Here is a 24,084-nt window from a genome sequence, read left to right as displayed (position 1 = left end):
TCAGTTGCTGTCTTTTCTATGTTTCTACCTCTCTATCTCTGTTTTTTTTTTTTTTTGTTTGTTGTTTTTTTTGGTGATTTGTATATTCTGAGACCTGGCAGGTAACACCTGTCTGTCTGCACACTGATTGCCTTGGCAACGGGCAGTTGAAAAAACTGTCTGTTATCACCAGCATTGTTCTGTGAATTATAAATGCGACTTCATTTCGAGGACTTCATTTCCACATCGTTCACCTGAGGAAGGAGATAGCCTCCGAAAGCTTGTGAATTTAAAATAAAATTGCTGGACTATAACTTGGTGTTGTAAAATTGTTTACAATTGTCAACCCCAGTCCATCACCGGCATCTCCACATTATGTGATCAGCACATTCATTAGTGCTTCGAGACTGCAACTCTTCTAACAGGTTAAGAATTATTACAGGAGACTTTTGGAGGCAGAAATAATTTTTTATCTGTCGAGTAGAAACCTCATCTCCCACCGAATTAGATTGGAAAAGGAGACTTTCTGTGTTGTACTCACAGGCCCGTGAAGAGATAGTAAAGTTAGTGTGATGTGGCACTGCTAAATATTAACTTGAGACTCACTGGGCAATGGAAGGAATTGCCCAAGAACCTCAGCCTGGGACGGAGCAGCTGCAGAAATGATCTGTGACATTAAGGCTTGGGAAGGAGGGGCAAAATGAGGGGATTCTAAGCAGTTTACACAAGGTGTACTCTACACCAAGCCCTGTATGTGAAAGGGAGATATACCAGCTGAGATGAATGCCAGCTCCTTCCTTACTCTATTCCTGCAGCTATCCATGCTCTCAAGTACCACCTTTGTGCAGCATAGATTTTCAAACTAGAGGCCATAAATTGAACATGGCCTGTGAGGTCATCAGGTTTCTGTCCTGGGTCAAAGCATACCATTGACCACAAGCATGGTGTGCCAAGAACACTGCATTCTACATTTGATGCAAATGTTATTTTTGCCGATATATCTACCTATCTGTCTGTTGTAAGTAAAAATCTTGCATCTGTCCACTTCAGGTGTCACACGTGAAAGTGTTAAAAGCTAGATAAAATAAGAGAATTTTTAAAAATTCATTCATGGGATGTGGGCATCGCTGGCAAGGCCAGAATTTATTGCCCATCCCTAATTGCCCTTGAGAAGGTGGTGGTGAGCCGCCTTCTTGAACCGCTGCAGTCCGTGTGGTGAAGGATTTCCCACAGTGCTGTTAGGAAGGGAGTTCCAGGATTTTGACCCAGCGACGATGAAGGAACGGCGATATATTTCTAAGTCGGGATGGTGTGTGGTGATGGCCCTTGTCCTTCTAGGTGGCAGAGGTTGCAGGCTTGGGAGGTGCTGTCGAAGAAGCCTTGGTGAGTTGCTGCAGTGCATCCTGTAGATGGTACACACTGCAGCCACAGTGCGCCGGTGGTGGAGGGAGTGAATGTTTAAGGTGGTGGATGGGGTGCCAATCAAGCGGGCTGCTTTGTCCTGGATGGTGTCGAGCTTCTCGTGTGTTGTTGAAGCTGCACTCATCCAGGCAAGTGGAGAGTATTCCATCACACTCCTGACTTGTGCCTTGTAGATGGTGGAAAGGCTTAAGTGAGTCACTCGCCGCAGAATACCTAGCCTCTGACCTGCTCTTGTAGCCACAGTAATTATGTGGCTGGTCCAGTTAAGTCTCTGGTCAATGGTGACCCTCAGGATGTTGATGGTGGGGGATTCAGCGATGGTACTGCCGTTGAATGTCAAGGGAAGGTGGTCAGACTCTCTCATGTTAGAGATGGTCAATGTGTGGCGCGAATATTACTTGCCACTTATCAGCACAAGCCTGGATGTTGTCCAGTTCTTGCTGCATGCGGGCACAGACTGCTTCATTATCTAGGGTTGTGAATGGAACTGAACACTGTGCAGTCATCCCCACTTCTGACCTTATGATAGGGGGGAAGGTCATTGATAAAGCAGCTGAAGATAGTTGGGCCTCAGACACTGCCCTGAGGAACTCCTGCAGCAATGTCCTGGGGCTGAGATAATTGGCTTCCAACAACCACTACCATCTTCCTTTGTTCTAGGTATGACTCCAGCCACTGGAGAGTTTTCCCCCTGATTCCCATTGACTTCAATTTTACTAGGGCTTCTTGATGCCATGCACGTCAAATGCTGCCTTGATGTCAATGGCAGCCACTCTCACCTCACCTCTGGAATTCAGCTCTTTTGTCCGTGTTTGGACCAAGGCTGTAATGAGGCTTGGAGCCGAGTGGGCCTGGTGGAACCCAAACTGAGCATCAGTAAATAGGTTATTGGTGAGTAAGTGCTGTTTGATAGCACTGTCGACGACACCTCCCATCACTTTGCTGATGATTGAGAGTAAACTGATGGGGTGGTAATTGGCCGTATTGGATTTGTCCTGCTTTTTGAGGACAGGACATACCTGGGCAATTTTCTACATTGTTGGGTAGATGCCAGTGTTGTAGCTGTACTGGAACAGTTTGGCTAGAGGCGCAGCTAGTTCTGGAGCACAAGTCTTCAGCACTACAGCCGGGATGTTGTCGGGGCCCATAGCCTTTGCTGTATCCAGTGCACTCAGCAGTTTCTTGATATCACGTGGAGTGAATCGAACTGGCTGAAGACTGGCTTCTGTGATGGTGGGGATATCGGGAGGAGGCCGAGATGGATCATCCACTCGGCACTTCTGGCTGAAGATCGTCGCAAATGCTTCAGCCTTGTCTTTTGCACTCACGTGCTGGACTCCGCCATCATTGAGGATGGGGATGTTCACGGAGCCTCCTCCTCCCGTTAGTTGTTTAATTGTCCACCACCATTCACGACTGGATGTGGCAGGACTGTAGAGCTTTGATCTGATCCGTTGGTTGAGGGATCGCTTAGCTCTGTCTATAGCATGTTGCTTCCGCTGTTTAGCATGCATGTAGTCCTGTGTTGTAGCTTCATCAGGTTGGCACTTCATTTTTAGGTACGCTTGTGCTGCTCCTGGCATGCTCTTCTACACTCCTCATTGAACCAGGGTTGATCCCCTGGCTTGTTGGTAATGATAGAGTGAGGAATATGCCGGGCCATGAGGTTACAGATTGTGCTGGAATACAATTCTGCTGCTGCTGCTGATGGCCCACAGCGCCTCATGGATGTCCAGTTTTGAGCTGCTAGATCTGTTCTGAATCTATCCCATTTACCACGGTGGTAGTGCCACACAACATGATGGATGGTGTCCTCAGTGTAAAGACGGGACTTCGTCTCCACGAGGACTGTGCGGTGGTCACTCCTACCAATACTGTCATGGACAGATGAATCTGCAACAGGTAGATTGGTGAGGACGAGGTCAAGTAAGTTTTTCCCTCGTGTTGATTCTCTCACCAACTGCCGCAGGCCCAGTCTGGCAGCTATGTCCTTCAGGACTCGGCCAGCTCGGTCAGTAGTGGTGCTACCGAGCCACTCTTGGTGATGGACATTGAAGTCCCCCACCCAGAGTACATTCTGTGCCCTTGCTACCCTCAGTGCTTCCTCCAAATGGTGCTCAACATGGAGGAGTACGGATTCATCAGCTGATGGAGGACGGTAGGTGGTAATCAGCAGGAGGTTTCCTTGCCCATGTTTGACCTGCCATGAGATTTCGTGGGGTCTGGAGTCAATGTTGAGGACTCCGAGAGCCACTCCCTCCTGACTGTATACCACTGTACCTCCACCTTTGGTGGTTCTGTCCTGCTGTTGGGACAGGACATATCCAGGGATGGTGATTGAGGAGTCTGAGACATCGGCTGAAAGGTATAATTCTGTGAGTGTGGCTATGTCAGACTGTTGCTTGATGCTTGTTTTTTTTTTTACCTGGATCTGGAAATTTAAAAGGTTCTGCCAATCTGCATGTGTTGCTCACCAACAGCAGTTAACCTCTAATTGACCTCAGAATTTATGACAAATAGGCTTTGTGGCTTTAAAGTGAAAGTGAGTTCAGCAGCAGAATAATGCAGTCTGCATTATACGATGTTGTTACAGAACAGTGTAATATCTAACATAAATCTTGCATCTAGCTCATGACCATTCCACATCACACGTCAATCTCATATTTCAGATGAAGTATCAAAAGCGTTTTTTTTTAAAAAAAGAAAGCCAGTCATTTCCTTCTGCTTCTTTCTGACCTTGGGACAGAGCCCAGGATTTAGAAGTAGCCTCCAATGTACAGAGAAACAGTGATCCTCTGAATGATCTCAGGATGTGCCTAACACACATTGGTCTGTAATGGACCTCAGGATGTTTGCAGCATTGGACCGTGTGGCCATGGGGGAACAAGCCAGAATGTTATGTTCAGCATTACACCGCATAACGCTGGTCATTATACAACAGCTGATCCTCCAACTTAACACGAGCAATGCCACAGGTGGTCCACAAACACTAATAAAATGGAGTTTTCTACAGTGATGACGCTGTTTTCTTTTGCAGAGTTGACACTGCCTAATTTAAGAGATGGTATCCATGGAGTATGTACCTAGATAGAAAACTTTACAAACTACCAATCTGCAGAGGTCATACCTCATTCCATTGTAGATGTGAGTAATCAGGTTATACAAGGAGTGGCGGGTGGCAGCAGAAAACTATTATAGCAATGGAAAGGGATGATGTAGTTGAGGGGTCAAAGAATCTATTTGGTCAGAATTAAGGAACAGTAGAGGAGCTATTACGCTACTGGGTGTAGACTATAGGCCACCAAATAGTGGGAAGGAGATAGAGGAGCAAATTTGCAGGCAAATTGCAGAAAAATGCAAGAACTATAGAGTAATGATAACAGGGAACTTCAATTATCCCAATTCAGTTATAGACTGGGACAGTAACATTGTGTTCAAGGGAACTTTCTGGAACAGTCTGTTTCCAGCGCAACCAGGAAGGAAGGAGTGCTGGATCTATTTCTGGGGAATGAAGTGGGAAGGTGGAGCATGTTTCAGTGGGGAGGCATTTGGGAACAGTGATCATAATATTAGCTTTAGAATAGTTATGGAAAAGGACAAGAAACAATCAAATGTGAAAATGCTTAACTGGAGGAGGGCAAATTTCAGGGAGTTAAAAAGGGATCTTGCCCAGGTGGATTGGAATCAAAAATTAGTAGGCAAAACAGTAATTGAACCTTCAAGGAGGAATTGGTTCAGGTACAGAGTAGACACATCCCTATGATGGGAAAAGGAAGGGCATCCAAAGCTAGAGCTCCCTGGATGACTAAAGATATAGAGATAAAAATGAAACAGAAAAAGGAGGCTTATGACAAATGTACGGTTCATAATACAGTAGAGAACCAGGCTGAATACAGCTAGTACAGAGTTGATTTTTTTTTTATTCGTTCATGGGATGTGGGCATCGCTGACAAGGCCAGCATTTATTGCCCATCCCTAATTGCCCTTGAGAAGGTGGTGGTGAGCTGCCTTCTTGAACTGCTGTAGTCCGTGTGGTGAAGCTTCTCCCACAGTTCTGTTAGGAAGGGAGTTCCCGGATTTTGACCCAGTGACGATGAAGGAACAGCGATATATTTCCAAGTCGGGATGGCGTGTGACTTGGAGGGGAACGTGCAGGTGGTGTTGTTCCCATGTGCCTGCTGCCCTTATCCTTCTAGGTGGTAGAGGTCGCGGTTTGGGAGATGCTGTCGAAGAAGCCTTGGCGAGTTGCTGCAGTGCATCCTGTGGATGGTACACACAGCAGCCATGGTGCGCCAGTGGTGAAGGGAGTGAATGTTTAGGGTGGTGAGCTGCTTTGTCCTGGATGGTGTCAAGCTTCTTGAGTGTTGTTGGAGCTGCACTCATCCACATCTGGTGGAAAGGCTCTGGGGAGTCATGAGGTGAGTCACTCACTGCAGAATACCCAGTCTCTGATCTGCTCTTGTAGCCACAGTATTTATGTGGCTGGTCCAGTTAAGTTTCTGGTCAATGGTGACCCCCAGGATGTTGATGGTGGGTGATTCAGCAATGGTAATGCTGTTGATTGTCAAGGGGAGATGGTTAGACTCTCTCTTGTTGGAGATGGTCATTGCCTAACACTTGTCTGGCGCGAATATTACTTGCCACTTATCAGCCCAAGCCTGGATGTTGTCCAGGTCTTGCTACATGCGGGCATGGACTGCTTCATTATCTGAGGGGTTGCGAATGGAACTGAACACTGTGCAATGATCAGCAAACATCCCCATTTCTGACCTTATGATGGAGGGAAGGTCATTGATGAAATAGCTGAAGATGGTTGGGCCTAATACACTGCCCTGAGGAACTCCTGCAGCAATGTCCTGGGGCTGAGATGATTGGCCTCCAACAACCTCTACCATCTTCCTTTGTGCTAGGTATGATTCCAGCCACTGGAAAGTTTTCCCCCTGATTCCCATTGACGTCAATTTTACTAGGGCTCCTTGGTGCCACACTCGGTCAAATGCTGCCTTGATGTCAAGGGCAGTCACTCTCACCTCACCTCTGGAATTAAGCTCTTTTGTCCATGTTTGGACCAAGGCTGTAATGAGGTCGGGAGCTGAGTGGTCCTGGCGGAACCCAAACTGAGCATCGGTGAGCAGGTTATTGGTGAGAAAGTGCCGCTTGATAGCACTGTCGACGACACCTTCCATCACTTTGCTGATGATTGAGAGTAGACTGATGGGGCGGTAATTGGCCTGATTGGATTTGTCCTGCTTGTGGACAGGACATACGTGGGCAATTTTCCACATTGTCGGGTAGATGCCAGTGTCGTAGCTGTACTGGAACAGTTTGGCTCGAGGCGCGGCTAGTTCTGGAGCACAAGTCTTCAGCACTACAGCCGGGATGTTGTCAGGGCCCATAGCCTTTGCTGTATCCAGTGCACTCAGCCGTTTCTTGATATCACGTGGAGTGAATCGAATTGGCTGAAGACTGGCTTCTGTGATGGTGGGGATATCGGGAGGAGGCCGAGATGGATCATCCACTCGGCACTTCTTGCTGAAGATGGTTGCAAACGCTTCAGCCTTGTCTTTTGCACTCACATGCTGGACTCTGCCATCATTGAGGATGGGGATGTTTACAGAACCTCCTCCTCCCGTTAGTTGTTTAATTGTCCACCACCATTCATGACTGGATGTGGCAGGACTGCAGAGCTTTGATCTGATCCGTTAGTTGTGGAATCGCTTAGCTCTGAATATAGCACATTGCTTCCGCTGTTTAGCATGCATGTAGTCCTGAGTTGTAGCTTCACCAGTTTGGATCCTCATTTTTCGGTACGCCTGGTGCTGCTCCTGGCATGCTCTTCTACACTCCTCATTGAACCAGGGTTGATCTGTTGGTTTGTTGGCACTGGTAGAGTGAGGAATTTGCTGGGCCATGAGGTTACAGATTGTGCTGGAATACAATTCTGCTGCTGCTGATGGCCCACAGCGTCTCGTGGATGTCCAGTTTTGAGCTGCTAGATCTGTTCTGAATCTATCCCATTTACCACGGTGGTAGTGCCACACAACATGTTGGATGGTGTCCTCAGTTTAAAGACGGGTCTTCGTCTCCACGAGGACTGTGCGGTGGTCACTCCTACCAATGCTGTCATGGACAGATGCATCTGCAACAGGTAAATTGGTGAGGACGAGGTCAAGTAGGTTTTTCCCTCGTGTTGGTTTGCTCACCACCTGCCGCAGGCCCAGTCTGGCATCTATGTCCTTCAGGACTTGGTCAGCTTGGTCACTCTTGGTGATGGACATTGAAGTCCCCCACCCAGAGTATGTTCTGTGCCCTTGCTACCCTCAATGTTTCCTCCAAATGGTGCTCAACCTGAAGGAGGACTGATTCATCAGCTGAGGGAGGATGGTAGGTGGTAATCAGCAGGAGGTTTCCTTGCCCATGTTTGACCTGATGCCATGAGATTTCATGGGGTCTGGAGTCAATGCTGAGGACTCCAGGGGCTACTCCCTCCTGACTGTATATCACTGTACCGCCACTGTCCCACCAGCAGGGTCTGTCCTGCTGGTGGGACAGGACATACTCAAGGATGGTGATGGAAGAGTCTGGGGCGTTGGCCGAAAGGTATGATTCTGTGAGGATGGTAATGTCAGGCTTTTGCTTGACTAGTCTGTGGGACAGCTCTCCCAATTTTGCCACAAGTCCCCAGATGTTAGTGAGGAGGACTTTGCAGGGTTGACTGGGCTTGGTTTGTCTTTGTCGTGTTCGATGTCGGGTGGTCAGTGCGGTTTTATTCTTATTATGACTTTTCGTAATGAGATTGTATAACTGAGTGGCTTGCTAGGCCATTTCAGAGGGCGATTAAGAATCAACCACATTGTTGTGGGTCTGGAGTCACATATAGGCCAGACCGGGTAAGGACGGCAGGTTTCCTTCCCTAAAGGAGATTAGTGAACCAGATGGGTTTTTACAACAATCTGGTAGTTTCATGGCCACCATTGCTGATACTAGCTTTTCATTCCAGATTTTATTTAATTAATTGAATTTAAATTCCGCAGCTGCCGTGGCGGGATTTGAACTCATGACTCCAGATTATTAGTCCAGGCCTCTGGATTACTCGTCCAGTAATGAAGGGAATAAGAGGAGCAAAGAGAGAGTATGAGAATAGATTAGCTACTAACATAAAAGGGTAGTTGAAGGAAGCGTGGGACCGATTAGGGACAAAAAAATCTTCTTGTGGAGGCAGAGAGCATGGCTGAGGTACGAAATGAATACTTTGATTGGTCTTCACTAGAGAAGAGGATGCTGCCATTGCAACAGTAAAGGAGGAGGTAGCAGTGATATTGGATAAGATCAATATAGATAAGGAGAAGGTACTTAAAAGATTGGCAGTACTCAAAGTAGAAAAGTTACCCGGTCCAGATGGGACACATCCTAGGTTACTGAGGGAAGTAAGGATGGAAATTGTGGAGGCTCTGGCCACAATCTTCCAATCCTCCTTAGATATGGGGATAGTACCGGAGGACTGCAGGATTGCAAATGTTACCCCTGTTCAAAAAAGGGGAGAGGGACAAACCCAGCAATTACAGGCCAGTCAGCCTAACCTCGGTGGTGGGGAAACTTTTAGAGACAATAATCTGGGACAAAATAAATTGGCACTTGGAAAAGTATGGGCTAATAAATGAAAGTCAGCAGGGATTTATTACAAGGAAAATCATGTTTGGCTAACTTGATTGAGTTCTTTGATGAAGTAACCAAGAGGGTTGATGAGGGTATTGCGGTTGATGTGTATATAGACTTTCAAAACGCATTTGATAAAGTACCACATAACAGACTTGCTAGCAAAATTAAAGCCCATGGGATTAAAGGGACAGTGGCAGCGTGGCTAGGGGACAGAAAGCAGAGACTCGTGGTGAACGGTTGTTTTTTAGACTGGAGGGAAGTATACATTGGAGTTCCCCAGGAGTCAGTATTAGGACCACTGCTCTTTCTGATATATATTAATGACCTTCACTTGGGTATACAGGGCAGAATTTCAAAGTCTGACGATGACACAAAATTTGGAATTGTAGTAAACATGTGGAGGATAGTAACAGATTTCAGGAGGACATGGACAGACTGGTGAAATGGGCAGACACACAGCAGATGAAATTTAACGCAGAGAAATGTGAAGTGATTTATTTTGGTAGGAGGAATGAGGAGAAGCAATATAAACTAAATGGTACAATTTTAAAGGGGGTGCAGGAACAGAGTGACCTGGGGGTGTACGTACACAAACCTTTGAAGGTGGCAGGACAAGTTGAGAAGGCCGTTGAAAAGGCATATGGGATCCTTGGCTTTATTAATAGATGCATAGAGTACAAAAGCAAGGAAGTTATGATAAACCTTTATACAACACTGGTTAGGCCTCAGCTGGAGTATTGTGTTCAATTCTGGGCACCACACTTTAGGAAAGATATCAAGGCCTTAGAGAGAGTACAGAAGAGATTTACTAGAATGGTGCCAGGGATGAGGGAACTGGAGAAGCTGGGGTTGTTCTCCTCAGAGCAGAGAAGGTTAAGGGGAGATTTGATACAGGTGTTCAAAACCATGAACGATTTTGACAGAGTAAATCAGGTGAAACTGTTTTTCCCTTGGCAGAAGGGTCTGTAACCAGAGGGCACAGATTTAAGGTGATCAGCAAAAGAGGGAGAGGTGACCTGAGGAAACATTTCTTTATGCAGCGAGTTGTAATGATCTGGAAGGGCAGTGGAAGCAGATTCAGTAGTAACTTTCAAAAGAGAATTGGATAAATACTTGAAAGGAAAACATTTGCAGGGCTGTGGGGAAAGAGTAGGGGAATGAGACTAATTGGATAGCTCTTTCAAAGAACCAGCACAGGCATGATGGGCCGAATGGCCTCCTCTGTGTTGTACCTACTGTGATACCTCTTGTTTTAATGAGCACTGACATTTAAGGAAGCAGGACGGGAGACTTTATGTAACATTATTCACCTCCACCGTGATCATTTACAGCCCACACCCTTTCAACTGTTCCTCTCAGCCGATTCGGTGCTGCGTTCCTTATCTTACTGTCCAGTAAAGGAATGTTATTTCAACAACAACTTGCATTTATATAGTGCCTTTAACGTAGTAAATTGTCCCATTGTGTTTCACAGGAGCGTAATCAAACAAAATTTGATAATAGGAGGTAGGATTATCCCTGCGACTATACAACAAATGAGGGAGCCTTGTTAAATAGAAGTATTGGTCTAATTGCTTTATTTTTCTTCCCCTCATCCTGAGGGGAAGGTTCTAGTTTTTATTTGGCTGCTGTTTATAGCAGCGTGATTGAAATCAGGAACTCACTATGTGAGGAATCCTCGGGCAAGCAAAACCCCCATCACTGTGAGGGAGTCACAGGTGCAGACCCATGACCTATTACAGATATATACCCGTGTCCCCTCACTGTGCGTGAGAATCGCAGCCGCAGACGCCCGTCCGATCACTGTGCGTGGGAATCGCAGCCGCAGGCGCCCGTCCGATCATTGTGCGTGGGAATCGCAGCCGCAGACTCCCATCCGATCACTGTGCATGGGAATCGCAGCCGCAGACGCCCGTCCGATCACTGTGCGTGGGAATCGCAGCCGCAGGCGCCCGTCCGATCATTGTGCGTGGGAATCGCAGCCGCAGGCGCCCGTCCGATCACTGTGCATGGGAATCGCAGCCGCAGACTCCCATCCGATCATTGTGCATGAGAATCGCAGCCGCAGACGCCCGTCCGATCACTGCGTGAGAATCGCAGCCGCAGACGCCCGTCCGATCACTGTGCATGGGAATCGCAGACGCCCGTCCGATCACTGTGCATGGGAATCGCAGACGCCCGTCCGATCACTGCGTGAGAATCGCAGCCGCAGACGCCCGTCCGATCACTGTGCATGAGAATCACAGTCGCAAACCCCCGTCCAATCATTGTGCGAGGGAATCATAGGCACAAACCCACGACCTGTTACTGTGAGGGAAATCACAAACACAGACCAGCGTACCATTACTGTGTGGGGAATCATGGACACAGACCAGCGTACCATCACTGTGTGAGGAATCACGGGCACAGACCAGTGTACCATCACTGTGAGGGAAATCACAAACACAGACCAGCGTACCATTACTGTGTGTGGAATCATGGGCACAGATCAGCGTACCATCACTGTGAGGGGAATCATGGGCACAGACCAGAGTACCATCACTGTGAGGGGAATCATGGACACAGATCAGCGTACCATCACTGTGAGGGGAATCATGGGCACAGACCAGCGTACCATCTCTGTGTGAGGAATCACGGTCACAGACACCCGCGCCATCACTGTGTGAGGAATCACGGACACAGATCAGCGTACCATCACTGTGAGGGGAATCATGGGCACAGACCAGCGTACCATCACTGTGTGAGGAATCACGGACACAGATCAGCGTACCATCACTGTGAGGGGAATCATGGGCACAGACCAGCGTACCATCACTGTGTGAGGAATCACGGACACAGATCAGCGTACCATCACTGTGAGGGGAATCATGGGCACAGACCAGCGTACCATCACTGTGAGGGGAATCATGGGCACAGACCAGCGTACCATCACTGTGTGAGGAATCACGGACACAGATCAGCGTACCATCACTGTGAGGGGAATCATGGACACAGATCAGCGTACCATCACTGTGAGGGAAATCATGGACACAGATCAGCGTACCATCACTGTGAGGGGAATCATGGGCACAGACCAGCGTACCATCACTGTGTGAGGAATCACGGGCATAGACCAGTGTACCATCACTGTGAGGGGAATCATGGGCACAGACCAGCGTACCATCACTGTGTGAGGAATCACGGGCACAGACCAGTGTACCATCACTGTGAGGGGAATCATGGGCACAGACCAGCGTACCATCACTGTGTGAGGAATCACGGACACAGACCAGCATACCATCACTGTGAGGGGAATCATGGACACAGATCAGCGTACCATCACTGTGTGGGGAATCATGGACACAGATCAGCGTACCATCACTGTGAGGGGAATCATGGGCACAGACCAGTGTACCATCACTGTGTGAGGAATCATGGGCACAGACCAGTGTACCATCACTGTGTGAGGAATCACGGGCACAGACCAGTGTACCATCACTGTGAGGGGAATCATGGGCACAGACCAGCGTACCATCACTGTGTGAGGAATCACGGACACAGACCAGCATACCATCACTGTGAGGGGAATCATGGACACAGATCAGCGTACCATCACTGTGTGGGGAATCATGGACACAGATCAGCGTACCATCACTGTGTGAGGAATCACGGGCACAGACCAGTGTACCATCACTGTGAGGGGAATCATGGGCACAGACCAGCGTACCATCACTGTGTGAGGAATCATGGGCACAGACATGCATACCATCTCTGTGTGAGGAATCATGGGCACAGACATGCGTACTATTACTGTGTGAGGAATGACACAGCTCGGTGAGTAATCATTGGTACTTGTCCATGTCCCATCACACATGTTGTGGAGAGTGGCCCTCAAACAAGATATTGGTTATTGTGGCTGTTGTCAAAAGTTAGTTAGCACCATGGATCTAGACTCGACTACCTTACTTATTACAAATGATGGATAGTTCCCCAACTGTGCGTTGGATGAAGAGACCTGTAATGTTATACTTCAATCAGTTGGATTTTTATTTAATAACCAACAGCTCTCTCACATCTAATTCTGGAAACTGTTGTATGGATTCTGAATCATGGTCTCCCTTTGCTCTCCTTTAAAGAGATAGCCATTGATTTTTCCAGAATTAGATTGTCCTTCCATCGCAGTTCTCTCTACATTTTAGAGAATCGCCACTATTGCAGATATCTCTGAACCTTGAGCAGTTTGCCCTGGTTTCTGTATTCTGCCGTTCTAACCAAGTAAGCACAGTGGAGATAGATTTCCTTACAGTTATGTTTTTATATTAATCCCTCCAAGCGTAGTCGGTTTACTGAAGGTACAGTACATTCTGTCTGCTGTAAAGTTTAATCCATACTCACCAGGAGATGAATGCTATTTGTTTTACTGAGTTATAAAAAAATTACGTACGTACTTGAATATTGGTATAATAGAGTGTACAATACAGAGTACACAAGGCATACATAGTACAGTGTACATGGTATAGTGCATAGTCCAATACAGCACGCTGTCCTTGTATGTACATATGTGGAGGGTCTAACACAGTTTGATACAATTGGTTGGCGTTACTCACTAACGTAGCTAAGACCATTACTTGGCAGGGGCTCAGGTCACGCAGGGAACTCAGCTGGTACAAGGTTGGAACAGTGCATGGTCCCTGGGGATGTTTAGGGGGGTTGATGGAGTTCTGGGAACAAAGAATTCACACAGGCTCCCTTTGGCCTTCGGGGTTTGTAGTCTGCAGCAGCCAGCAGGGGCCTCCCAGGTCCTGGTGCTCCCCCAGTTCCAGGCACAGCCTGCGCATCACCTGCACTCATTGGTAAATATCCCACGGGTATTTTGTAGTTGTATTTGTTATTGTTATTGTGTGAGGCGGGGATGTACATTCTCACTGCTATGATCGAGAGTTACACAAGCCTAAGAGCACAAGGGCTTCCTCGTTCGGCTAAAACGGGCTGCGTAGGTATATGAACGCTGTTCTAGCTGATATCCAGCATGTCATCTGGATTATGGGAGTTTTGCGCATTTGGTGGCATTGTAAGCAGTGTAGATGAAAACATAAAATTACAAAGTGATATTGATAGATTAGGTGAATGGGCAAAACTGTGGCAAATGGAATTCAATGTAGACAAATGTGAGGTCATTCACTTTGGATCAAAAAAGGATAGAACAGGGTACTTTCTAAATGGTAAAAAGTTAAAAACAGTGGATGTCCAAAGGGACTTAGGGGTTCAGGTACATAGATCATTGAAGTGTCATGAACAGGTGCAGAAAATAATCAATAAGGCTAATGGAATGCTGGCCTTTATATCTAGAGGACTAGAGTACAAGGGGGCAGAAGTTATGCTGCAGCTATACAAAACCCTGGTTAGACCGCACCTGGAGTACTGTGAGCAGTTCTGGGCACCGCACCTTCGGAAGGACATATTGGCCTTGGAGGGAGTGCAGCGTAGGTTTACTAGAATGATACCCGGACTTCAAGGGTTAAGTTACGAGGAGAGATTACACAAATTGGGATTGTATTCTCTGGAGTTTCGAAGGTTAAGGGGTGATTTGATCGAAGTTTATAAGATATTAAGGGGAACAGATAGGGTGGATAGAGAGAAACTATTTCCGCTGGTTGGGGATTTTAGGAGTAGGGGGCACAGTCTTAAAAATTAGAGCCAGACCTTTCAGGAGTGAGATTAGAAAACATTTCTACACACAAAGGGTGGTAGAAGTTTGGAACTCCCTTCCGCAAACGGCAATTGATACAAGCTCAATTGCTAAATTTAAATGTGAGATAGATAGCTTTTTGGCAACCAAAGGTATTAAGGGATATGGGCCAAAGGCAGGTATATGGAGCTAGATCACAGATCAGCCATGATCTTATCAAATGGCGGAGCAGGCATGAGGGGCTAAATGGCCTACTCCCGTTCCTATGTTGAACTTCTGGAAGCTCTGAAGCAGATGGAGAGCCCAGATCAGAAACCATTCAGACACAAACTGTCGCATATACTGTGTTGACCTTCAGTTAGTATGAGACACCCCATTCAGATAAAGGGCTTCAATTAGGGGCACGGTTCTTTACACTGCTCAGAGCCCCCTGCCCGCCACATGCAGCCCAATCAGCCAAATCTGTTAACACGTGAGATCTGAATAAGAGGATGGAGAGCTGGTTCATGCAAGCTGGGAATGAGAGGGAGGTTTGGAAGTTGAACTTTGAGTACAGTACGCACCATGTAAAAGCCAACAGTGATGTGTGTCCTACAGGAGGTCAGGCAAATGGACAACAGCTTTTCCTGTTTTCAAGGGCCTGCCTCTGTTCTGTGGTGGGGGCACACTTTACCCACATTTACAAGAGTTGCAGCGCAGTCAGTGCCAGGTGTAAATCACTGGGTGAAGCCTATCTTGTTTCAGCAGGTGCCAACATTAAAAAAAGGCAATAAATCCTCTCAGTAATATATTTGGGAGCCAACACAATGCCTGTTTAAAGTGAGGGGCATATTACGATATGGGGTCTCAGTGAGTGAGGAAACCATCACTAATGTGTTATGTACGTTGAAGTGGGATCTGCCCCACAATGAGACGCAGTGCCTTTGATTCCCTTGAGATGTGATCCACTGACCTGCACCATGGCTGAGTGTGACCGCAGGTAACCTCACTACTTTAGGTCCGTGACACTGGCTAGTTCCAGCGGGATGGGGAGCTGAGAGTGTGGCTGTATTTCTCAATTTGCTCTTTACTTCAGTGCCTATTTGACACTGAACATGAATGTTTTTTTCTTACTGCTTTACTGCTGGCTAACAAACATAGGCACAGGAAAAGGCCATTGGCCCCAACAAACCTATCTCTTTTTGATAGATCAATCCCACTTACTTTCCCACCATGTTCCTTGATCCACTCACTCTCCAGAAGTACATTTAATTGCCCTTTGAGCCATTATACTGTCCATTTGAACCCATTATACTATTCCTGGTAACTTATTGCGCCCTCTGGGTGAAAACATTCTACCTGACTTACGTTCTTACCTTTACTTGACAAGTTGTTTGACAACTTTCGTGTCCCGTTTTCTTTGAACACAGTGAATAATTTGTCTGAATCAGTTGCGTAAGTTCCCTCCAGGATCTCACTTCAAAGTCTCCTCTAATGCTTCATCTCTTGCTCCTTTTCAGGGTCCAACGAGCAACAGCCGTGCTTCTGGCTGATCCCTGCTTTCAGTTGCGATCAATACAGTACCTTCTCGGAGAAAATGAGCTCTCGGCCCTGGGAGCAACACCCCCACCAACTGAGAAGAAACACTTTTCCCTCCAAGCATGTGAGTATAGTGGACATTGGGCTGTGATGAACCAGAGGATCAGCCCCGTTTCAGATCATAAGAACCTTTGCAGCATATACTTTTGGAGAAGTTGTAGCTGCACTGAGTATTATAACATGCTTTCTGGGGGAGGTTTTTGTTACTGTTGTGTGGGAGAGCTGTCTGGGTTTCATACTGAAGTGGGATGGGGGAGGGGAGGTCGCTGTGCCTTTTGTTTACACCCTTGTCTATAAATACTCCCTCTTCTAGTGGAGAGACTGGAAAAACTGAAGTTGTTCTCCTTAGAACAGAGAAGGTTAAGGGGAGATTTGATTGAGGTGTTCAAAATAATGAAAGGTTTTGATAGAGTAAATAAGGAGAAATTGTTTTCAGTGGCAGGAGGGTCGGTAGCCAGAGGACACAGATTTAAGATAATTGGCTAAAGAACCAGAGGGGAGATGAGGAGAATTCTTCTTAGGCAGCGAGTTGTTATGATCTGGAATGTACTGCCTGAAAGGGTGGTGGAAACAGAGTCAATAGTAACTTTCAAAAGGGAATTGGATATATTGTGCACTTGAAAATGAAAAATTTGAAGAGCTGCGGAGAAAGAGCAGGAGAGTGGGACTAATTGAATAGCTCTTTCAAAGAGCCAGCGCAGACATGATGGGCCGAATGGCCTCCATCTGTGCTATATAATTCTATGATTACATCATGACTGATTGGCCAGACATCTCAGGTTTGTGATATGTTAATATATGAAGGTGCCGCTGTGAGAGTAGGTGATAAAGAAAGAAAGACTTGCATTCTTGCATTTATGGACAGACTTACATTTATACAGCACCATTTACGACCTCAGGACGTCCAAAGTGCTTCACAGCCAATGAAGTACATTCGAAGTGTAGTCACTGTTGTAATGTAGGAAACACGGCAGCCAATTTGCGCACAGAAAAAGTAAAATAAATGACCAGATCATCTGTTTCAGATGTTGGTTGAGAGAGAAATGTTGGCCAGGACATTGGGGAGAACTCACCTGCTCTTCTTCAAATAGTGCCGTGGGATCTTTTACGACCACCTGAGAGGGCAGACAGGACCTCGATTTAACGTCTCATCTGAACGACGGCACCTCTGACAGTGCAGCACTCCCTCAGTATTGAACTGGAGTGTCAGTTTGGATTATGTGCTTAAGTCTCAGGAGTGGGGCTTGAACCCACAATCGTCTGACTCAGAGGCGAGAGTGCTACCCACTGAGCCACAGCTGACACCTAATATCTTTAACCCTAAAGGCTGAACCATTTAAAATAAAGTTTGTTTTTCAAAAGCTATCAAAAGGTGCACTTTGTATCAGGATCTTTATCAGATGCAGGGCACAACTGCCAATCAATATGATATGGTAGCCATCATCTGCCACCGTGTTTGATTCTTGATCAATTGTTCTTTAGCCAGAAGCTGCACTTCCTAGGATGTACAGGTCACTGTGGGGAGGCAGGTCTCTGTGAGCTTAATAGCATGCACTTATTTTTTAAAAAACTTCAAAAGAACTTGGCATAGATCTGTTGGGCCGAATGGCCTGTTTCTGTGCTGTAATATTCTGTGTAATTTAATGACTCGGTTTGAGAAAAACAGTTTTAACATTTAACGAGCTCTCCTCTTAACCTGCTCTGTAGACTAAAACTTGGGCTTCTTGAATCTTTCCTCACTCCAATGGGTGCCCACTCCTACATGGGTGGTTGGTGCACACAATCCATTATATTATGTGCTATTAGTACACCTGCTACAATGTGGAGCCTTGCATTTAAGGTCGTCTTCCCCCTCTTTCCATCAGATTTCTCCTCTGGCAGAGGTGACTTTCACTGGGAATTGTTCCCTGGGGCCACATTTCCGTCTGGTACCTCCAGCATGTCCATTTTGATATGTGAGCCCAGCCAGTGAGGAGGGGCCATCGCAGCTGTGCACAATCCTGCGCTTGGCAGCTGTTTGCACACATACACTTCCAGTAGGGATTGCAGGATAGCAACCCACAACAGGAACCTCAGCCCATTTCACCCCCATCTCCCCCACGCCAATCCAGGGTGGAGGAAACAATTTTTGTGCCCCTACCGCCACCCTGGCTGTGATCAGCACAGAGCAGAGACCCTTCCTGATGCACGTCAAGCAAGGTCGGGATCTGATTCTACTGTTGTGCTTTCCACAGTCGAGCAGTTTGCTTGACGAATGGCTGCCATGGCTCAGAGTTGAAATGATTGCCATTGGGGCAAGCTGGTGGCAGACTGATGGCACTCCTGAAGTGTGAGTCAGTGCCTTCAGTGTCAGCCGTGGCTCAGTGGGCAACACTCTCGCCTTTGAGTCAAACGGTTGTGGGTTCAAGCCTACACCCGAGACTTGAGCCCATAATCCAGGCTGACACTTCAGTGTAGTACTGAGGGAATGCTGCACTGCCGGAGGTGCCACCTTTCGGATGAGACGTTAAACCGAGGCCCTGTCTGCCCTCTCAGGTGGATGTAAAATATCTTCTGGCGTTATTTAGAAGAAGAGCAGGAGAGTTCTCCCCGGTGTCCTGACCAATATTTATCCCTCATCCAACAGCTGAAACAGATTATCTGGCCATTGTCTCATTGCTGTTTGTGGGATCTTGCTGTGCGCAAATTGGCTGCCACGTTTCCTACATTACAACAGTGACTACACTTCAAAAGTACTTCATTGGCTGTAAAATGCTTTGGGACGTCCCGAGGCCATGAAAGTTGCCATATAAATGCAAGCTTGTTCGTCCTTCGGTGGAGGGACAGGAAAAAAAGGTAAAAGGTGATGTTTGTCTTATCTTCACAAAGGGAACGATGTGAAAACTTCCGCTATGACTAGCGCCAGGGATTGAGAACTTCCTCTTTCAATGACGCGCCTACGCGGGACGGCGATCTTGCCGCACATGCGCATTGTAGATCACCAACTGCCATCGCTGCCGTTCACTAAAAGCGTAGACCAGAGGCCGATGGGCGAGCCACAAAAATGCAGCTGATGCAGGTGGCCTTAAGGGGGGAGGAGAGCAGAGCAGATCAAGGGGGAAGCAGAAGCCGGGGCGGGGGGGAAAGGGGGAAAGCAGAGGGGGAAGGGGGAAAGCAGAGGGGGAAGGCGAAACATCTCAAATTATGTAAACTAGTTCACTGCTGTAAATTAGTCAAAGTCAGCCTCGGAGAAACGATTACAGCTCCCCGCATGATCTTGCAGTGGCCATTCTTGGGGTCACGTGTTGGAAGGGGCCCACAAGTTAATTGCTGGGTTGACCTGGTGTGGAGTGTTTTCAGAGTTAAAGCGAGGTGGGAGGCTGCACATTGTGGACGCCTCACTCCTCCAGCAGACAGCAGTTTTTACAGATCATGCTGATAGTGTGCCATGTGTGATGCCAGGTTCACGTTAGGCACAAATTGGTGCCATACAGCCCTCCATACAGTGGGGTCTGGCTGGCCAGCGGAAATAATCTTTAACTATTTACCCACGGTAAGGTCCCCAGGTTTCGCTCACCCCTTTCCTCGCTGCTCTTCTCTCAGCATCGCTCCCACCCACCATGTTCTTGCAGCTGCTCCTGACTCTGCCTGACTTATCCTCCCCCATTCCTCTCTCTCCACCCCCATTCCCCAGTCTCCCTCTTATTCGGTCACATCTAAGTTACGCTGCTCTAAAGTAAATAGACCCAGCTCTTTATGCCTTTCTGGGTAACTAAGGTTCTTTAAGCTAGGATTTATTCTCGTAGCTCTTCTTTGAACCTTTTCCAAGGCCATTATATCACCACCATGTGAGGGGACCAAATCTGGGTGCAGTACTCTAGATGTGGTCCAACCAGTGACCTGTATAATGACAGAAGGGGGTCCTTTGATTTGTACTGAATGGTTCTATTAATAGAATCTAATGCCGTTAACTTTAGCTGCAGCTTCTCTACATTGGTCGTGAACCTTCAGTGATCTGTGCACAGAAACACCTACATCTTTCTCTCTCAACCTTTTTCAGTATTATTCCCTGTAAATGATAGCGTATTCTGTGTTGGTCCTACCAACATGCATGACACGACATTTATGTGTTATTTGCCATTTTGGTGTTCAGCGGCAGGCTGGCCTTCATGGGAGCTTCAGTAGGGTCGTAGGCCATTCAGAGTTCCACCTGCTGCTGCGTCAGAGATGCCCTTCCACACCAGGCATTGCATCAGGCCTAGTCCCCAGGCATGATAGTGATCGATGACTATGGGCCATGAGGTTGGGGACGAGGGGGGATAGTGCACCACGGCAACATGAGTTCCTCGCAACTTGTTGGAGGTGAGGGGTAGGTAGGGGCGAGTTTATGGAAATGATCGATGGTGCAGTAAAGAAGTGAAGGGTTATCATTGCTCTCCAGGATGACCCTGCAGGATGACCTTGGAGTCGTAGGCGGTCTTGACATACGAGGGTAAGGCCTGAAAACACTTGATGAACATCCTGATATAGTGCACTGGATGCACTGAAGCCTATGCCCCTTGGGCTTGCATGAGTGAAGATGGGGGCCATACCAGGGGAAGGAAGGAAAGAAATAAAGGAACCAAAACACAGCAGCCAATTTTTTTTTATTCATTCATGGGATGTGGGCGTCGCTGGCGAGGCCAGCATTTATTGCCCATCCCTAATTGCCCTTGAGAAGGTGGTGGTGAGCCGCCTTCTTGAACTGTTGCAGTCTGTGTGCTGAAGGTTCTCCCACAGTGCTGTTAGGTAGGGAGTTCCAGGATTTTGACCCAGCATTTGCACACAGCAAGATCCCACAAACAGCAATGAGATGGTGTTGGTGAAGTAGCAGGGTGGGACTTATGCCTGCCCATGCAATCCCGCCAGCAGTTACTCGCAATGTGGAGGCCTCACTCCCCCAGCAGACAGGGGGGTTTGGTTGGAGTTTTTACAGATCATGCTGATAACACTCGACGAGGTTCCACGTAAGAGACTTAACAAAAATGAGAGCACATGGAATTGGAGGCAACCTATTGGTTTGGATAGGGAATTGGTTAGTAGGCAGGAGACGGAGAGTAGAGAGAATGGGTGCCCACTTCGGAAGGAAAAACAGAAAGGCAGAGTTATTATTTAAATGGTGATAGATTGGGAAATGTTGATGTACAAAGGGACCTGGGTGTCCTTGTACGCCAGTCACTGAAAGCAAACATGCAGGTGCAGCAAGCAGTTAGGAAGGCAAATGGTATGTTGGCCTTCATTGCAAGAGGATTTGAGTACAAGAGCAAGGATGTCTTACTGCAGTTATACAGAGCCTTGGTGAGACCACACCTGGAGTATTGTGTGCAGTTTTGGTCTCCTTACCTAAGAAAGGATATACTTGCCACAGAGGGAGTGCAGTGAAGGTTCACCAGACTGATTCCTGGGATGACAGGACTGTCGTATGAGGAGAGATTGGGTCGACTCGGCCTGTATTCACTCGAATGTAGAAGAATGAAAGGGGATCTCATTGAAACATATAAAATTCTGACAGGGCTAGACAGACTGGATGCAGGGAGGATGTTTCCCCTGGCTGGGGGGTCCAGAACGAGGGGTCACAGTCGCAGGATACGGGGAAGGACATCTAGTACTGAGATTAGGAGAAATTTCTTCACTCAAGGTGGTGAACCTGTGGAATTCTCTACCACAGAAGGCTGTGGAGGCCAAGTCACTGAATATATTTAAGAAAGAGCTAGATAGATTTCTAGACACAAAAGGCATCAAAGGGTATGGGGAGAGCACGGGAACATGGTATTGAGATAGGATCAGCCATGATCATATTGAATGGGGGAGCAGGCTCGAAGGGCCGAATGGCCTACTCCTGCTCCTATTTTTTTCTGTGTACTCAAATTGGCAGGATGTGGCTAGTGGTGTCCCCCGGGGATCTAGACTGGGGCCTCAGCTTTTCACTATAATTATAAATAACTTGGATGAAGGAATAGAGAGCTGTATATAATCAGGGGGAGGGATTCAAATTCCTGGGACACTGGAAACGGTTCTGGGGGAGGTGGGACCAGTACAAACCGGACGGTCTGCACCTGGGCAGGGCCGGGACCGCTGTCCTAGGAGGAGTGTTTGCTAGTGCTGTTGGGGAGGGTTTAAACTAAAGTGGCAGGGGGTTGGGAACCTGAGCAGGGAGAGAGAGGAAAGCGTAACAGGAAGGGACAGAAGGTATGGAGTAATAGGTAAAGTGTTAAAAAAGGAAAAAGCAGGAACTAAGCGTCACAAAACAGATTTGAAAGTTCTTTATCTGAATGCACGTAGCATTCGTAATAAAATGGACGAGTTAACGGCACAAATAACTACGTATGGGTATGATCTTGTGGCCATTACAGAAACATGGCTGCAGGGTGACAACGACTGGGAATTAAATATGCCAGGGTATTTAACAATCAGGAAGGACAGGCAGGAAGGAAGGGGAGGTGGGGTGGCTATGTTAATAAAGGAAGGAATCACTGTAATACAGAGAAATGATATTGGGACAAAGCATCAAGATAATGAAACAGTTTGGGTGGAGATAAGGAATAATAAGGGGAAAAAAAACATTAGTGGGCGTAGTATATAGGCCTCCTAATAGTTGCAACTCTGCTGGAAGAAGTATTAATCAGGAGATAGTCGGGGCATGTAATAAGGGAACAGCCATAATTATGGGGGATTTTAATTATCATATTAACTGGACAAATCAAATTGGGCAGAGCAGCCTTGAGGACGAGTTCATTGAGTGCATCAGGGATGGATTTCTTGAGCAGTATGTAACTGATCCTACAAGGGGGCAGGCAACCTTGGACCTGGTCCTGTGTAATGAGTCAGGATTAATTAATAATGTCCTAGTTAAGGATCCCCTTGGAACGAGCGACCACAACATGGTTGAATTCCATATCCAATTAGAGGGTGAGAAGGTTGATTCTCAAACAAGCGTACTGAGCTTGAATAAAGGAGACTATGATGGTATGAGAGCGGAATTGATTAAAGTGGACTGGGAAAATAGATTAAAGGGTAAGACGGTACATGAGCAGTGGTGTTCATTTAGGGAGTTATTTTACAACTTTCAAAATAAATATATTCCACTGAGGAAAAAAGGGTGTAAAAGAAATGACAGCCACCCGTGGCTAAGTAAAGAAATCAAGGATAGTATCCGACTAAAAACAAGGACATATAAGGTAGCCAAACTTAGTGGGAGGATAGAAGATTGGGAATTCTTCAAAAGACAGCAAAAAGTAACTAAAGGATTGATTAAGAAAGGGAAGTTAGATTATGAAAAGAAATTAGCAAAAAATATAAAAACAGATAGCAAGAGTTTCTATAGTTATATAAAAAGAAAAAGGGTGGCTAAGGCAAACATAGGTCCCTTAGAGGATGAGACCGGGAAATTAATGGTGGGAAACATGGAGATGGCAAAAATGCTGAACAAATATTTTGTTTCAGTCTTTACAGTAGAGGACACTAAGAATATCCCAACACTGGACAAACAGGGGACTCTCGGGGGGGAGGAGCTAAATACGATTAAAATCACTCAAGAGATGGTACTCAGTAAAATAATGGGACTCAAGGCGGATAAATCCCCTGGACCTGATGGCTTCCATCCTAGGGTCTTGAGGGAAGTGGCAGTAGGGATTGTGGATGCTTTGGTGATAGTTTTCCAAAATTCCCTGGACTCAGGAGAGGTCCCGGCAGATTGGAAAACTGCTAATGTAACACCGTTATTTAAAAAGGGTAGTAGGCAGAAGGCTGGAAATTATAGG

General features: G+C 46.9%; 1 protein-coding gene across 1 annotated transcript in view; it reads left to right on the top strand.

Moving 5' to 3' along the window:
• Positions 1 to 24,084, top strand: part of LOC137334324 (E3 ubiquitin-protein ligase RNF123) — a 370,362-nt gene that overhangs the window by 300,352 nt on the left and 45,926 nt on the right. Inside the window, exon 36 of the mRNA XM_067999016.1 lies at positions 16,228 to 16,370. Within this exon, the coding sequence (XP_067855117.1) occupies positions 16,228 to 16,370 (143 nt within the window). The remainder of the gene's footprint in view (positions 1 to 16,227; positions 16,371 to 24,084) is intronic.

This window comes from Heptranchias perlo, chromosome 17 (assembly GCF_035084215.1).
Source record: "Heptranchias perlo isolate sHepPer1 chromosome 17, sHepPer1.hap1, whole genome shotgun sequence".
Classification (NCBI taxonomy): domain Eukaryota; kingdom Metazoa; phylum Chordata; class Chondrichthyes; order Hexanchiformes; family Hexanchidae; genus Heptranchias; species Heptranchias perlo.
Note: the sequence above shows the minus strand (reverse complement) of the source record. Positions and strands in the feature narration are given on the sequence as shown.